The sequence below is a fragment of the Phycomyces blakesleeanus genome (genome assembly GCF_001638985.1).
Source record: "Phycomyces blakesleeanus NRRL 1555(-) unplaced genomic scaffold PHYBLscaffold_19, whole genome shotgun sequence".
Classification (NCBI taxonomy): domain Eukaryota; kingdom Fungi; phylum Mucoromycota; class Mucoromycetes; order Mucorales; family Phycomycetaceae; genus Phycomyces; species Phycomyces blakesleeanus.
In genome coordinates this window covers 702,762-718,549 of record NW_017265152.1, presented here as the reverse complement: position 1 = coordinate 718,549, position 15,788 = coordinate 702,762, and the positions used below count along the sequence as shown (strand labels likewise).

At 39.3% G+C, this 15,788-nt stretch overlaps 7 protein-coding genes across 7 annotated transcripts; 5 read left to right on the top strand and 2 right to left on the bottom strand.

Annotated features, from left to right (window-relative positions):
• Window positions 1-387: 387 nt before the first annotated feature.
• On the top strand, window positions 388-1,650 carry PHYBLDRAFT_60188 (hypothetical protein; the record flags this gene model as incomplete). Its single annotated transcript, XM_018440608.1, has 6 exons — window positions 388-466; window positions 520-624; window positions 679-959; window positions 1,042-1,166; window positions 1,217-1,500; window positions 1,553-1,650. The coding sequence occupies 6 exons, from the start codon at window positions 388-390 to the stop codon at window positions 1,648-1,650; spliced, it is 972 nt and encodes a 323-aa protein (XP_018288326.1).
• A 121-nt stretch (window positions 1,651-1,771) lies between these two features.
• On the bottom strand, window positions 1,772-2,681 carry PHYBLDRAFT_16040 (hypothetical protein; the record flags this gene model as incomplete). The annotated part of the gene is made up of 3 exons (XM_018434176.1): window positions 1,772-1,879; window positions 1,952-2,008; window positions 2,076-2,681. 3 exons carry the CDS (start codon window positions 2,679-2,681, stop codon window positions 1,772-1,774), a joined length of 771 nt encoding a protein of 256 aa, XP_018288325.1.
• Window positions 2,682-2,906: 225 nt separating this feature from the next.
• PHYBLDRAFT_188075 (hypothetical protein) lies at window positions 2,907-7,005 on the top strand (the record flags this gene model as incomplete). Its single annotated transcript, XM_018439451.1, has 4 exons — window positions 2,907-3,091; window positions 3,197-3,406; window positions 3,515-3,930; window positions 4,011-7,005. The coding sequence occupies 4 exons, from the start codon at window positions 2,907-2,909 to the stop codon at window positions 6,935-6,937; spliced, it is 3,738 nt and encodes a 1,245-aa protein (XP_018288324.1). The 3' UTR covers window positions 6,938-7,005.
• A 1,077-nt stretch (window positions 7,006-8,082) lies between these two features.
• PHYBLDRAFT_171666 (hypothetical protein) lies at window positions 8,083-9,678 on the top strand (the record flags this gene model as incomplete). Its single annotated transcript, XM_018436641.1, has 2 exons — window positions 8,083-8,253; window positions 8,329-9,678. 2 exons carry the CDS (start codon window positions 8,083-8,085, stop codon window positions 9,676-9,678), a joined length of 1,521 nt encoding a protein of 506 aa, XP_018288323.1.
• A 265-nt stretch (window positions 9,679-9,943) lies between these two features.
• Window positions 9,944-11,636, top strand: PbPdhE1b (PDH complex beta subunit; the record flags this gene model as incomplete). Its single annotated transcript, XM_018440072.1, has 5 exons — window positions 9,944-10,077; window positions 10,144-10,251; window positions 10,382-10,531; window positions 10,632-11,211; window positions 11,352-11,636. Coding segments are annotated over 5 exons (1,124 nt in total), but the record flags the coding sequence as incomplete, so codon positions are not given.
• A 1,247-nt stretch (window positions 11,637-12,883) lies between these two features.
• PHYBLDRAFT_115778 (hypothetical protein) lies at window positions 12,884-14,416 on the bottom strand (the record flags this gene model as incomplete). Its single annotated transcript, XM_018428480.1, has 3 exons — window positions 12,884-13,528; window positions 13,593-13,931; window positions 14,003-14,416. The coding sequence occupies 3 exons, from the start codon at window positions 14,414-14,416 to the stop codon at window positions 12,884-12,886; spliced, it is 1,398 nt and encodes a 465-aa protein (XP_018288321.1).
• Window positions 14,417-15,403: 987 nt separating this feature from the next.
• Window positions 15,404-15,769, top strand: PHYBLDRAFT_115419 (hypothetical protein; the record flags this gene model as incomplete). The annotated part of the gene is made up of 1 exon (XM_018428461.1): window positions 15,404-15,769. The coding sequence occupies one exon, from the start codon at window positions 15,404-15,406 to the stop codon at window positions 15,767-15,769; it is 366 nt and encodes a 121-aa protein (XP_018288320.1).
• Between the last annotated feature and the right edge of the window lie 19 nt (window positions 15,770-15,788).

Below are 15,788 nucleotides of genomic sequence, written 5' to 3'. Positions count from 1 at the left end.
ATCGTTGCTATCTTTCCACCCTCTTCGCCCTGCCTTTTACTTTTATTTTTTTTTCTTTCGATGTCCCTTCCTCTCTATAAGCATATCAAATCCATTTGTTTTAATGATTTTTATCAAGTTATTATATTTCACTCTTTCGCTCCCGTTCTCTTTGTTAACACTATCAATCTATCCATTTGTTTATTATTATTTTTCCAATGTAACCATCTTCCACATGCCAAGTAGAAATAAAACATCTCTCTCTCTCTCTTATATATATACATAAACACAAATATACTTATATATATATATTACATAATTGATATTATGAATATTGGAATTAATTGATTCAAAAAACATTTAATATGCAAACCCTATTTTATTTTTTTGTGACAAGAATAAATTAATATGTCTTACTTCCTTCGTTCTCTTGGAGGTCCGCAAAAACGAAGATTCATCTCAACTATTAAGATGCCAATTCCAACCTGTGAGTAATCTCAAATGAGAGAAAAAGTTGAACAAAAACTCATTGGAATGCAGTGATAATCGAACAAACCAACACAATAAACCTCAATCAGCCACCTGTGTACACAACACAAATAGATACTACCACCTTTAATGAGTTTATTGAGCGCTATCCTAGAGGTAAAACACGATTGTGATTTATAGTGGCTTTAATAAGATGCCTTGATTGTATAGGAGCTTATACCGGAATGCGTACCGTAGAACATGGGTCAATTGTAGAATTGACTAGTCATTTCAAGCGGATGGTTAACTCTCTGTCGCTGATGAATTTTACACAGCACAGTACTGAAGAAAACGAACACGTTAAGACCTCAATGGCTCCGTTTCGCGATATTACACGTTTAGAAGGCTTGCTTGTACCGTTTCTGAGAGCTGGATTGAAAGAGTATTATGCAGCTATTAATGATTCCATAAAAGAAGCCAAAATTTCTGTTATGATTTCCTACTCTTTTGAGGTACCTGTTTTTTTACTCAACAGAAGTTAGATTAATTTGTTTTTTTTTGTGGGAGAATGAATTCATTTAACACGATCCTTAGTTGCACAAACCATGCCTTGCGGCACATTTTTGCCTTCTGCCTGATCCTCCTCAACAAAGATGCAAAGTTATTGCAGAACAAGAATTAAGAGTTTCCCCAGAGATCAAAGATTCGCAATGGGTCAGGTAATTATAAATATAGCTATGCATGTTTTTGTAACCTATGTTTACTTTAGGGATCGAGCAGAAATGGAGAGAAACAAACCCAAAGATGTTAATGAGATTCTCCTGACAGATAGTGAAGGGAATATTTATGAAGGGATGTCATCAAATTTTTTCTCAGTGGAAGTTAGAAATGATAAACCGGTTGTAGTGTGTGCTCCTCTTGAGCATATATTGTTAGGAACCGTAATGAAGATTGTGATGGCTGTGTGCGAGAGAAATAAGATTGAGATTTTGTGGACTTTCCCTAAACTTCAAGATGCAAAGCAGGGTTTGTGGCAAGGGTGTTTCATCACAAGTAAGTGTAAAATCAATCAAGTATTTTCTAATTAACACCTATCAATTTATAGGTACCTCTAGACTATTACTTCCCATTCGATCGATTGGATTTAGAGACCAAAGGTACAGCAAGAAACGGGTTAATGTTGATGATGTTATTATATTTTAACTAATCTGATAAAACAACACAGTGCACCTGTTGAATTTCCTGAATCATCTGAAATCATAGAACTTCTTCGAAAGGAGATTCAAAAAGAAATTCACAGTAGATCCTATAAAATTCTATGATATCAATCAACCTCATCACTTGTAGACTCGGCGCCATCGACTGTCAATTCAAACTGGATAATAAAGAATACGGCAGAGTTGTTTTTTGACTTTGCCACATAACGTAAAGGCTAAGAAGAAGAATAAAAATTATAGAAGATTTTACTAGTTTGAAAACGTCCAATATGTGAAAAGAGCTATACCTGTCCATCCCAATAACGAAGTACATTGACTTCAAACCCTGGCAAGCTCATGGTACACTGTAAATTGTCAATCATATACAGTCAGACTAGATCCTACAAAAAAGGATGATGTGTTATGGCGTACCTTTTTAAAATCAAGATAAGGATTACAAAAGTCCATTGACCATACTTGATCTTTATCGACCTTAATGGCTTTTCGGTGGGCAGGATCAATGAAATATGCTTTACGAGCTTCAGAGGTGTTGTCAATATTCAATCCCAATTCACTTGTATCTTCCTCTACTCCTTGGCCTTGGCTATATGGCCAGACAGGTAAAGGTTTTTTGTGAACAGCTAGTCGATTCATAGTCACGATAAGTGGACTAAATGCCTGGGGATGGTCTGAATACAGATCGAGTTGGAGACCGGGATCAAACCAAGTTGCAAACTTGAAGGCAATTGATGATCCAAAAGGTAATGTCAAAGGTGCTTCAAACTCATTGCCAAACAGAATGTCGTCTGCTGTGCAGTCTTGGAGAAATCTCCCGACAACCTGTATACAGAATTTATCCTCATGTGTGTCAAAATAGGCGGAAGGATCTGGATAGTCCTTGAGACGGACGACAATATAGCCATCAAAAAGCTCAGTCTGGAGACGTATTGGGTTGCTGTCTTGGTTGATGTGTATTTGGCGGAGTGTGTCGACTGAAGGGCCGACTGTGACGCGAAGAGAGTGTTTGGAAGTCGACATATGAAAAGGAAACAGAGAATTACAAGATTGCCAAAGTGAGACGAAGAAGGTAGAAAAAAGAAATACGAGGTTGCACCAGCTCTTTATTTTATATTCTCCTCTATTTATATTTTATTGATTTGTTTATTTTCTGCTTTTTTTTATATTTTTGTATAAATCTTGTATCTCTTCCTTATTATACATATTACAAAATAAAAAATAGTTCATAAAAGCCAGAATATTTAGATGGGAGGTGTCTACGTATCTCTCAGTGAGCAAAAACAGCAAGATGCCACCCTTACCATCAAATCAATGGCTATACAGCTTGGTATCAATCTGGCTGTTGCGTTGGTCGTCTTGGCAGGATTCAGTTGGGTGCGACCAAGGCATTCGCTGGTCTATGCACCCAAAGCAAAATTCTCTTCGGCAGAGTAAGCTAGTATATATTATATATTTAATTAAAAATCTTAATAGACTGTTGAATTATTATCATTTTCGATTTAATTGATCTCTAATTATTGCGTGTTGCTTCATAGAAAACGTCCCCCTGTACTTGGATCGGGTTGGTTTGCCTGGCTTAAACCTGTGTTTTCTACCTCGGATTCATTCTTGCTCGAACGCATTGGTTGCGATGCAGTGCTTTATTTACGATTTCTACGTCTCTTGCGTCGAATGACTGGATTTATGGCATTCGTGGGTCTCTGCGTACTACTTCCAATTAACATTGTGGCAACTAAAAATACAGGGTAAGAAAGGAACATACTATTTTTAATTACAATGTATATAAAAGTGAATTAGCACAATCCAAATACAGAAAAAAGAAGCTAAAAAATCCTTATGTCGCACCTAAACAGAGATTGGCCACCAGCACCTGGTCTTGATTTCCTTTCTATATCGGGGATCAATTATCTTAATGGTAAATTAAGTGCTAACCCTGACACACGCTGGTACTGGTCACCAGCCGCAGCAACCTGGCTATTTTCACTCGTAATCGGATGGGCAATGTATAGAGCATCGTGTGACTATATCGACATGCGTCAAAAGTTCTTTCGCAACACAGATACGAGCCACAAATCACTAATGATTGGAAATGTACCTGAGGCCATGCGGTCGGACGAGAAATTAAAGAAGTGGCTGGAGACTTTTAATCTCCATCACCCTATTCAACAGGCCATGATGGGACACCACAACGCAAAACTCACAAAACTTACCAAAGAACACGAGGATGCCGTCTACAAATTAGAAAATGCCCTTGCTAGTTACCTCACTGGTAAGAATATCCCAAAAATAAAATTCTCCATGTACACCCACATATTAGCAATTAAAGTAATTGACTTTCTTACCCAAAAGATGGAAAGGCTGTAGCAAAGAAGCGACCAACTGTACGAGTAGGTGGAATTGCTTGTCTCGGTAAAAAGGTTGACGCAATCGATTATTTCACTAAACAAGTAAAGGACCTCGAAGACCAAGTCCTCAAAATGCGCAAGTCTAATACAAAAATCGCAAATTACGGTTGGATTTCCTTTAAGAAAATTCAATGGGCTCACAGTACGGATCGAGCCCTCGAAAAAATCTCCAAGACCATGTCAAAACCTGCTTTTAATGTTCGACTCTCGCCATCTCCTAATGATCTTATCTGGCCAAACCTACCTATGGACGCTAGTACGCGCAAAACAAAGCGATGGATTGGAAGAAGTTTCTACATTGCCTTCATTTTTGTCTGGATGATTCCTGTGGGTGCACTCTCAGCCACTTCAAATGTGATCAATCTTATTCGTCTATTGCCCAATGCTGAAACTTTCATTACCGAACATGAAATTCTGATGGGTATTGTCCAGGCCTGGTTTACACCTATTATAACAGCTATCTTCTTTTTTGTACTTCCAATGATATTTCGATATATCTCAAAGATTCAAGGATATCGAACCCAGACCACCCTCGATCGTAAAGTACTCATCAAACTTTACTTCTTCTTTATCATCAACAACCTGCTGGTGTTTACTCTGACATCCATTATAATTGGCTTGTACGGTCAAATCAAGGTTCTTGTTTCGTCTGGTTCGTTACCTACAAACGAGAGCATGAAAGAGTACATAGTTCAGCTGGCCAAGAACATCACTGATGTATCGACATTTTGGATAAACTATGTGTGCGTAAAAGGGCTAGGCATGACGATGGAATTGGCTCAACTTCTACCTCTGTGTACTATCACGCTTAGTAAAATGTTCACTCGTCCAAGCCCCCGTGAACTTCGAGACATTGCCAAACCACCCGAGTTTGACTATCCCCAAAATTACAATCTCCTGCTCTTCTTTTTCACTATCGCACTCATTTACAGCGCGATGGCACCACTTGTACTACCCTTTGCATTTGTATACTTTGCCATTGCAACCATGATTTACAAGTACATGCTCATGTATATTTATGTCACCAAGATTGAAAGTGGTGGTAAAATGTGGCCCGTTCTATTCCAAACGGTGATGTGCTCCGTTCTTTTATTTCAACTCATCATGATCTTGGTTTTGAACCTCAAAGGTGGACACATCCAGTCTTATATCTTGATTCCATTGCCTTTTATCACCGTTGCATACCAATACTTTTACAGCCGTCGCATACATGTTCTCGGTTCTTTCTTGATTGGGACAGACGATACACTGGATTATGTTGAGGAAAGTACACCTATGGTCCAGCCTGAGAAACACACCAAAGATTCATCAAAGGATGATCTTTCAAAGCAATACCAAGATCCTTTCCTACATAACAAGCTTACTACTCCAATTGTACATGAAAATGTCAAGCACCTTCTTCCTCAGGTGTATAACAGCTCTACTGAGCAAAAACCAAGCAAGAGCCATCGTATTCCGGAAGTTATTGAGATGACACAACAGTTTGGAAAAAAGATTCGTCATGAAGTAGATCTTGACGAGCGCAATGGATTTAGCAACCGCCATAATAAGCGTAAGACAGTTCTTGCAATGGATAACGGACGCAAACTTGAGTTTGGCACTTTAGACGAAGAGGAGATACAGCAGGGTATAGACGAAGAATCTGAACACGAAGATGAGGCAGATAATCTGAATTCAATTGCTCCCCTTCCTTTCAACGACTTGCCTATGCGTAGAGTGCCTACCCTACAGAGTGATATAGATGATGAGTCTCGTGGTCTAGTGAATGGCAATTATGCTAACTCATACTGGCATCAGCAGAGGGACCCTTCTTCGGCCCATGAAGATCTCATCAAGTACAACAACACAGTTCAACAAGCAAGAACTGGACAGCCTAGCTTTGATATCCCACGTTCAATTCCTCAGAATGATGTTCACAAAAACATAACTCCAGCTGCAGCAGAATATACACCACCTGGGTCTCACAGACACGCTGAGCGCAATGTTACTTCTGAGTTAATCGATGTTTACACTTCCTGGACCCCAGATGAAAAGACGCATTATGAACCAGAGATTCCTAGTGAACGCGAAAGTAAAATTTTGATGGAGGAATTTGATATTCGACCTGTATCTCTACATGAATTTGGTTTACCACCTCCTTCTATTCCTCCACATGCACCTAGTCACCCCGCTACTTCCTCTCGTCAATCGAGACGTTCGTCAGCACCAATGCTTTCTACTGTACCTTTTGTTACTCAACCTAATGTTAAGGAACCCATGGTCGCGAAACGGCGCCACTCATTCCAAGATGATCCCAGCAACATGGTTGTCCTACCTCATGTCAATCTCTTCCGTCAAACTTCTTCCCCTGCTTGTCTTGTCCATCGGCGAGGTCAAAGGTCGTCACAGCGCAGACAGATTGGAACAAACTTGCGGGTTGCTGCTTTGCAACGTAGTCAGACACTTCCGTATAGACGAACTGCTCCACAAGACGACGACCAACATGAACATGGTGACTTTAGATCTATTGGAAATAGACAAATCAATGCACATGTTCAAGAACAAACAATATCATCGGCAACAGTTGATGACTGGGGAAGCCGCCAACCATATCGCAGAAACAGGACTTTGGAACAACAAGAAGCTCGGCAACAAGAAATCGAGCAAGAGTATCAGCAAACTTCGTCAAGAAATTACCAACTAACCAATTCAGAGCCACCGCCCCCACCACCCCATCATGAATCCTCTCTAGCAGAGCGCGATTCAATGGGACCTACTCTAAACCTTTTGAATTTGGCTCACCCGCAAGGCATGGCTTCGTCTACTATGAGTCTGGAACTCATTAGACAGCAGTACATGGATTCCGTATCAGAGGATAAAGACTTCTTTTAAGCGAATAATTCTTTTATACTGACTCTTATATATATATATGTATGGAATAGTTATTACATAGTAATTCCAAAAAAAAATGATCATAATAAGAATAAAATTCCAGACTGATTTTTATGCAATCTATACATAAATGTGTAGATAACTCTAACAGATTTTTTTTCGGTATCTCTACACTTTTCAACTTTTCGACTTTTAGGTATCGTTGCTTTATTCACTGCTTTTTTGTGTATTATTTTATTGGTAAAGACATTGTGCTTTTTGTAAGGCTGTTAAGAACTTGTTATGCATGTTGGAAAAGAGAAATTATGCGCCTTGTGAAGTGTGTTTTACTGTATGAGGACACTTAGGACCAATCATTAACTCAAAATTCCGTTAAATTTACGGGGAAGCTCAAGAAAAAAAGATACTGTAAATCCATATTAACATGACAACTTTTTAAAGTGCATTTTGGGTCTGAGAGAGAATTAATAATCGTTACAAAATGATAAACACTCTTTTAAAGGAACGTGTTTGCTCTTCTAAGGCATTTGTCGCTTAGGAAATCCAAGGGTAAGCATTAGACAATGTTTGTAAAAATTCTTCGACTCCTCCTTCTCTAAGAACAGTGTTACTATGGTAGTTGTAGTTCATTATTGTTTTGTTTTAATAAGAATATTGGAAAATAAAGAATGCAAGGATTAATACAAGAAAAATGGACACACTGTGATGACATTTTAGAGATCAAGCACTCCAAACATATCTTGAGTAACATGTAGTTCCGAAATTGTTTCGTGTAAGGTCTGAGGTCGTGAAGAGCACTTTAAATCTTATTGGTCAACCATTAAACCACAGAATTCTAAAAATTGAAAACTTGAACTAGCAAAGCACATTATTTCAGTAAAAGATTTCTTTAAAAAAGGTATAAAGGAGTGTTACACCTTAAAGAGATTCATAAGCAAGGATATATAAACACCTTAACTTAAAAACACTGTGAATAATGATAATTAAACTATCAAGAAATATAAAAGCATCTTTGCCCTTCTTCTTCTTTGTTCTTGAAGAAAAACGCTGTAGATACATGTAAGAAAGAGAGTCACGAACTTGAGCCTACCTTCTAAAAACAATAGGAATTCATAGCACAATAGTAACGTTTTATAACTCGCATCATGAACGATGAAGAAGCTAATGCCGAACTTGAGAGACTAGAGCAAAACATTACATTGCTACTTCAAGATACAGATCAAAACTTTTCAAGATGTAATCAGATTGCATCCTCAATTTTACCGATGATTGATAAATTCTCAGAAGCTACACATAATATATTAAAGACCCACCAGGTAAAATAGAGTTTATTTTATATAAAAGTACAATAAAGTCTAGGAAAATAATGTATAGCTGAATATGCATTTTAGACATGGGGCTATTTCTTTGATTTGCTTCAAAGCTCATCCTCATCATCTGGCCATGGTACAAATAGACTTCCTCTAACACGTCCATTTGGGGCTTTTGCCACTGGTATAGACGCTATCTCAGAAACAACCTCAATTACAGAGAGTTTTCGCAGTATTTCAGAGCGCATAATCGAACCTGTAAAACAAGGCCACCAACATTTACTGGAACCGCACCTCATACCTTCAAGGCGGCAAATAGCACAGTCTTTACCGGACTTTACCCAACCTGTCCCACCCACAGCAGAGACTGCACGTACGCCACAACGAGACTTGGCACGTATGAAAACAGACAGTATATTAAAATCAAGTGGTCTTTATGATCTTTCGCCATCGTCTGAGACCTCTGGAGACGAGGAATCTGCTACAAATAACAGCAAAACATCTTTCCGTAGACCATCCGTGTCATATTCTGCTTCTGATGATCCAGCAAATTTGGGTGTAGGCACTGATGCAGATCGTGAACGAGCTCTAAGGTTTTTTAAAGAACGGGAACAGCGTTTCGGAAACATGCCAATGGATGAAGAGCTTCCCTCATTAGGAAGAAAAGATATATCACCGTTGCGAGCACAAGATAGAAATGCCAAACCTTTAGCCGATACGCCAACTACTCGACGGGTTTTTGAAACTTTAGCTCAGGACTTGAAGACGGGAAGAAAACCACGAATAGACATATTTGATGAATCGTATGAACCTCATAATATAAACAAGAGGTCTCTTCCTAGTGGATCTACAAATCGTCCAACATTTGAAGATTATACCCATAATCTGCGAAAAGATAAAAAACCACGGTTAAGCGAACTTGGCCGTTCCCATGAGTTTGAGTATAATAATCTACCCGGGAATTTCAGACCCATTGGTACACCAGAAGATCCGGATCCACTTAATTTCCCGGATATGGCTATCTCTAGACCTCTTAATGGTGGTGGTAGTAGCGGTGTAAATAGTGGCAGTGGTGTCGATGGGAGTAGCAATCATGGATATAGACAGGGGCCCGAAAGTGTTTTTAGCGAGACATCGGGATTGACCAGGGCAACATTCGGGTCTAGCTCTACAGGTCGAGGACCAGCACCATTTTCTGTCCATCGCTTTGGAGAAACATTTCGTGAACCTCCAGGATCTACACAACTTACACGAGTGTACAAAGTTTTTAGTGATAAGCCTGCACAAATGTTGACGCTAGAAGATGTCTTGAATGAAGTAAAAGACGACGAAAACCGTTATACAGCTGATTCTGTCATGTTGTTTATTAATATGCTCTGCGGAAAAAAGTATTTAAGGACTGTTGGCCAAGGGTGGACAATTCGCCGCTAATAAACAACTATTGCTGTAAACTGCCCGTCATGATAATAATAATACTCTTAAAAACAACTCTTTCATATATCTAGCTATATTGAACTGTGAGTACTTTTATAAGCCATTGTTTAATGTGCGTCTCTTGACCAGTTCTTCCCATTTTTTTTAAAAAATATATATAGGGTGGTAAAGATGGCGGAGACGGAAGATTTGTTTCGTGACCTTTAAAATCTTCTTCCCAGATTTTCAGTGTGTTTTTCTTCTTCTTTACTTTCTTTCTTCATCATGACCTTCATCTCGACATTGAACCGTTTTGCCCCCGTGGCATCAGTCGCCAAGAGAGCTGTTGCTGTCTCATCAAAGCCTGCTGTGGCCTCTTTGCTCCAGAAGCGTTTCCAGTCTAGCGGTACCGTCGAGGTAAAATATTTTAACTAGTATGATTTCAGGACCAATAAAATTATTGACGCGCCAAATAAAAAATAGATGACTGTACGTGATGCATTGAACCAAGCTTTAGAAGAAGAGATGCTTAGAGACGAGAAGGTCTACCTTTTGGGTGAGGAAGTTGCCCAGTACAATGGTGCTTACAAGGTAAGCAAAATGGGAAAAGACGGGAAAAGGCAGACTTTGTCGGAGATCTTTGATCTTTTTGTCCCCAACTAAAAAAAAAAATTATAATCAAAAAAATCAAAACGTATTGATGTGTTGTGTATGTGTATAGGTTACAAAGGGTCTTTTGGACAAGTTCGGCCCCAAGCGTGTTATCGATACCCCTATTACTGAGATGGGTTTGACTGGCTTGGCTGTCGGCTCTGCAATGGCTGGTCTTAAGCCCGTCTGTGAGTTCATGACCTTCAACTTTGCCATGCAGGTAATATTACAAAGAAGTGAAAATAAATAGACACATATTTTTGTTTTTGGATTGTGTTATGGGTGTGAAGAGCTTTACTGATCTACTTCTATACTTATAGGCTATTGATCAAATTGTCAACTCTGCTGCCAAGACTCACTACATGTCTGGTGGTATCGTGACTTGCCCCTCCGTCTTCCGTGGCCCCAACGGTGCCGCTGCTGGTGTAGGTGCCCAACACTCCCAGTGCTTCGCTGCCTGGTACGGTTGTATTCCTGGCCTCAAAGTCGTTTCCCCCTGGAACTCTGAGGATGCCAAGGGCTTGTTGAAGGCTGCTATCCGTGACCCCAACCCTGTTGTTGTTCTCGAAAACGAACTCCAGTACGGTCTTTCTTTCCCCATGTCTCAGGAGGCTCTCTCTGCTGACTTTGTTCTCCCCATCGGTAAAGCAAAGGTTGAGCGTGAGGGTAAGGATATCACTCTTGTCGCCCATTCCCGTTCCGTTGGTTTCTGTATGCAAGCCGCAGAAGAACTCGCCAAGTCCGGTGTCTCTGCTGAGGTCATCAACTTGCGCTCCATCAGACCCCTCGATATCGATACCGTCATCGCTTCTGTCAAGAAAACTCACCGTATCATCACTGTTGAAGGTGGCTGGGCATCATTTGGTGTTGGCTCCGAGATTGCTGCACAGATCATGGAATGTAAGTTATTGGGATGTAAACGATATATATATATATATATATATATATATATATACGTGTGCGTGTGTTTGTGTACGAGATTGAAACAGAGTTAACTAATTAACGCTTTTATCTGTGTGTGTGTGTGTGTGTGTGAATAGCTGATGCATTCAACGTCCTCGACAGCCCCGTCATCCGTGTTGCTGGTGCCGATGTTCCTACCCCCTATGCTGGAAACCTTGAGGCTCTTGCTTTCCCTGACGAGAAAATCATTGTCAAGACCGTCAGAGATGTTTTGGATAAGAAGCTTTAAAGAAGCAAGATGCATATACAAAAGACTACATAAATCACTTACAGAACCCAAATATATAATAAATCAACTCACTCACACACTATCACCATTCAAATAAGTAAATTTCTTCAAAATATACCGTTCCCTTTTATTTTATATTCTAATCTCAGACGCCACTTGTTGGAACCTGCTGGGAATGATCCTCCCCAAAAAAAAAAGTTTTCAAAGGAAAGTATTATTCCACTCACTGTGAAGAAAGGTTAAATGTTCTTGTTTCTTTTGAGTATTGATGGTGATTGGAACTTTCGTATCGGCTTGGTAAATACTGCTTTTTATTTGCTGATCTTGCTGTCGTATATAATGCACAGCTTATAAGATATGGTAGAAGGGAAGAGGGAACGAGTATGAAGTGTATCAAAAGAAAAATTAAGTTACTGGTGAGACATTGCGCTTTTTAAATAACGATCACTGCCTTGGCTATATAACCATGGACATAAATAAGGGTCTTTTTGTTGTTGTTGTTGCTGTTGTAATGAAGCCTCAGACTCCAAAGGCTGTTGAGCCTCTTGTTGCTTTCTAAAAGAAGACATCAGCTATTTCTAGCTTCTATTTGTGTCACAAGCGCTCTGAAGATCTTATTTTTCTAACATGAGAAGTATACTATAGTAAAACTATGATGAAAAAAAAAGAAACCCTAGTAGATGAATTTTGCATCCTTTTCGGGGGTTTAAGGGTTGTTTTAAGGTTGCATTTTAATTAAGCACTGCTTTCCCTCCTTTTGTATATTCCAATTTCAATTTTTTACATTTCACTGTTATTGTAGCTTAAAAGTGAATGCACTATTTCAATATCCCACTTTTCCCTCATTATATCTTTGTGGTCAATGTAAAACACCTCACCTTCCACTTTATACAATACAGAAAAATAATAAAATAACAACTCCCCCAAGTTATTAAAGAAATGTAATGAATGATCAAATATAATTTTAGATATACTTGGTGATAACCAGGTTGGAATGTTTATGTTCTTTTTCTTCTTCCAGAATTTGGGAGACTTTATCTCATATGACAACCCTCTTTGGTATTCTCTTTTGGTCTCACAGCACTTGGACGTACCAAATCCATTGATAGAAAGATATGATGTTAAATTAATGAAACTAATCATATAATATATGGAGGGCATATAATTATTTATAGCAGACGGTAAGAGAAAGAATAGAGAGTTCCCTTTTGAATTTGCCCTATGAATCATCATTAGGGTCTCTTATTTTTCGCAGTACATAATAACCGATATATTATATATATATATATACTTTATATGAAATTTATTTCTTTTTATATATAAAAAGATAAGATAAGATAACAAGCTGGAATTAGTATATACATGTATATTATAGGTTTCTTAAGTAAGGATCATCTTCATGTTTTCATAGTACATAAGCATCGGATTTTCTCCACTGCGAGTCGTGGTACGCTCAATATCACCATAGCGCTCACAAAACTCACGATGAGTTAGTACTCTAACACCCTTATCGTTTCCTGCGCCAGTACCACGACAGACGCGGAGATACATGTCCCGAAGAAGCTCAAAGTTTGTGGGAAAGAAGATATCAAACCACCCGGGCTGAACCATGTAAGTTGAGCATGGCACCATAGTCCCTTTGTAGCGTGTCTGAACTACTGGGGCATCAACACCATCTACAGAATCTGGCAAGCTAGAGAAATCGGACAATACAAGCTGGTGCTGAGGGAAATGAGTTTTGAGGGTTTCGAGCAGCATAAATAGCTTTGTGGGAATGAATTCAGGTGCGGTAAGATTAGGTGCCAAAGGCATATTCTTTAAGAGGGCATTCCACAGTTTTCGAGAAAGCACTGGGCTACGGTATCCAACCTCCTTACGAGTGGCCAGATATCGGGATATTAAACTATCTTGACCCACAGGTTCATAGATCTCTGTGTACTCTCCATTGGCATCTGTGCTCACCAAGGCTTGACGAGGCTCAAGTGTGTTGATATCGTACCGGATAAGATCATGAGCAAAGTTGTCCTATAAAAAAGAGTAACATTCTGATTGGTCATCAAGCACATACACATTCATATAATAGACTTACGATGACCTCCATCCCAAGGAAGAAACAGTGTTCAGGAACATGGACATCCCAGTCAAAAATACTCTTATTGATCACAGTTACACATCGATGATGATCCTTAGCATCACGAACGTCCTGCCGTTCTGATTGACGTTCGGCCAGTTTTCCAGAGATTTCGATGATGTTGTATTTGGTGCGTTTGTACACCATTGGTTCATTCTGCTGAATATAGTCCAAGATGTTCAGCATGAGTGTGCCGTTACCTGCACCCATTTCATAGATAATAAGATCCTTGTGGGGGAAATGGTTGAGCTTGTATTCTGATACCAGATACTTTGCAATAGCAAAGCCATACCAAGGCTACATGTAAAGAATAGGAAGAGCATGAGAATCATTACTTTGGAGCATGTGTATTTATTATCTGAGCATACTTTAAAAAGCTCGGTAGGCGTATGCCACACTTGACGAGCTACTTCATCCACTTCGTCTACATCTCCTTCAATCTCTTTGTAAAGTTTGGCTAACTCGTTCATGAACTCCAAATGATCCTGCATTCCATTAAAGTCAAAGTCTGTCTCTGGCGAGAAAATGACAGCTTGTTTCGAAAAGTATCCATAGTTGGGATTGTAGAGTGAATCGTCAATAAAGTCTCTGACAAGCATCTTTGTTTTGGTGGGTGGTGAAGTGGCGCTAGAAACATCCTTGGCTGTCTTGCGAGGATAACTTTTCCGGGCTTGTTCTTCCTTCTCTTCCTCTGCAGTCTGAGAGAAGAAAGGCGTCAAGACTCCTTGAACTTTGCTCTCGGTGGTTGTATCAAGTTGGCGACGGCCCACAGTAGGTGACATTGTCAGGCACCGGCGAAGAGGACGACTAGGAAGTCGCGGAATCATGTGATTCCATAGGCATTGTTTTGTTCCAGCTAATGACCCTGTTACTATACGTCGTTGAACTCCATGCATGACCAGATCTGTCAATGAGCGTTGTCTATAAACAAGCAGGCTGTTATTATTTTTAGGGAAACCAGAGAACAAGGAAACATGTAGCGGAGATTAAATGACAAAAAACAATTCATTGAATATATGTATAATAAAGGGTGTTTTACTCTGTTTATTCTTTGGGTATATGCTGTACAACTTGTATATTGAGAAATTAACACACATAGAATATAATTATTTAACGTAGTACTTTCTCTCTCAAGCTAATATATCTTGTCTGTGTAGATAAGTGCCTTTTATAGAGTATTAAAGGTAGATGAAGTGACGATAAGAGAAGCGTCATTCAGAGCGGAGTTGCACCAGAAAGTCTATAAAGCTCATTGTTTCCTAAATCTGTTTCGACAACTCTTTACCAATTTTTTAACCTGTAATTTACTGATATAACCATGGTAAGGATTTTTTTTACATATTATATACGTGTATAGATATTATTTCTGTAATAACAAGATGGCTCTTTGTATAGACTGTTCAGGTTGGAGACAAGGTATGTATTCAAAGCAATATTTTGTCGTGTTCTTACGCGCCAAACTATAGCTTCCCGATCTCTCTCTCTCTTATGTTCCCTTTGACCCCAAAGAGGATTTACAGGCATGCCCTCGGTAACAGAATACATAATAATTCTTGAACATCCAAAAAATAATAATGAGTTTTTATTAACTAATATGACACCTTTCTCTTTGTCTTGGTCCCTTAGCCCTATTCCTTTCAAGTTGCACGAAGAACTCAAGGGAAAAAAGGCTGTGATATTTGCTATCCCTGGCAAGTCTATATTCTTCTTAAAGAAAATCAGCTTTATGAAAAGCTCTAACATAATAATAATTATAATATTTGTATTTTATGAAAATAGGTGCATTCACTCCTACATGCTCTGAGCAACATGTCCCCGAATTCTTGGCCAAGTACGACGAGCTTAAAAAGCATGGTATCGACAAAGTCATATGTGTGTCTGGAAATGACGGGTTCGTTATGAATGCATTTGCCAAGGTTAGCGGAAGCAATGGCAAGGTGCTCATGGTGAGCGCAAGTGACTCGGGATTCTTTGAGGCTCTTGACTTGACTATTGGAGAACCCAAACTCGGATCCCTTCTCCGTCCCAAGCGTTTTGCTCTTTTGGTAGATGATCTAGTCGTCAAATATGTGGGTGTCGAGAACGGCCCAGGTATTGAAGCATCCGGACCTGCCTCTATTCTTTCCCGACTTTAAGGACTTCCCCCCCCCCCCC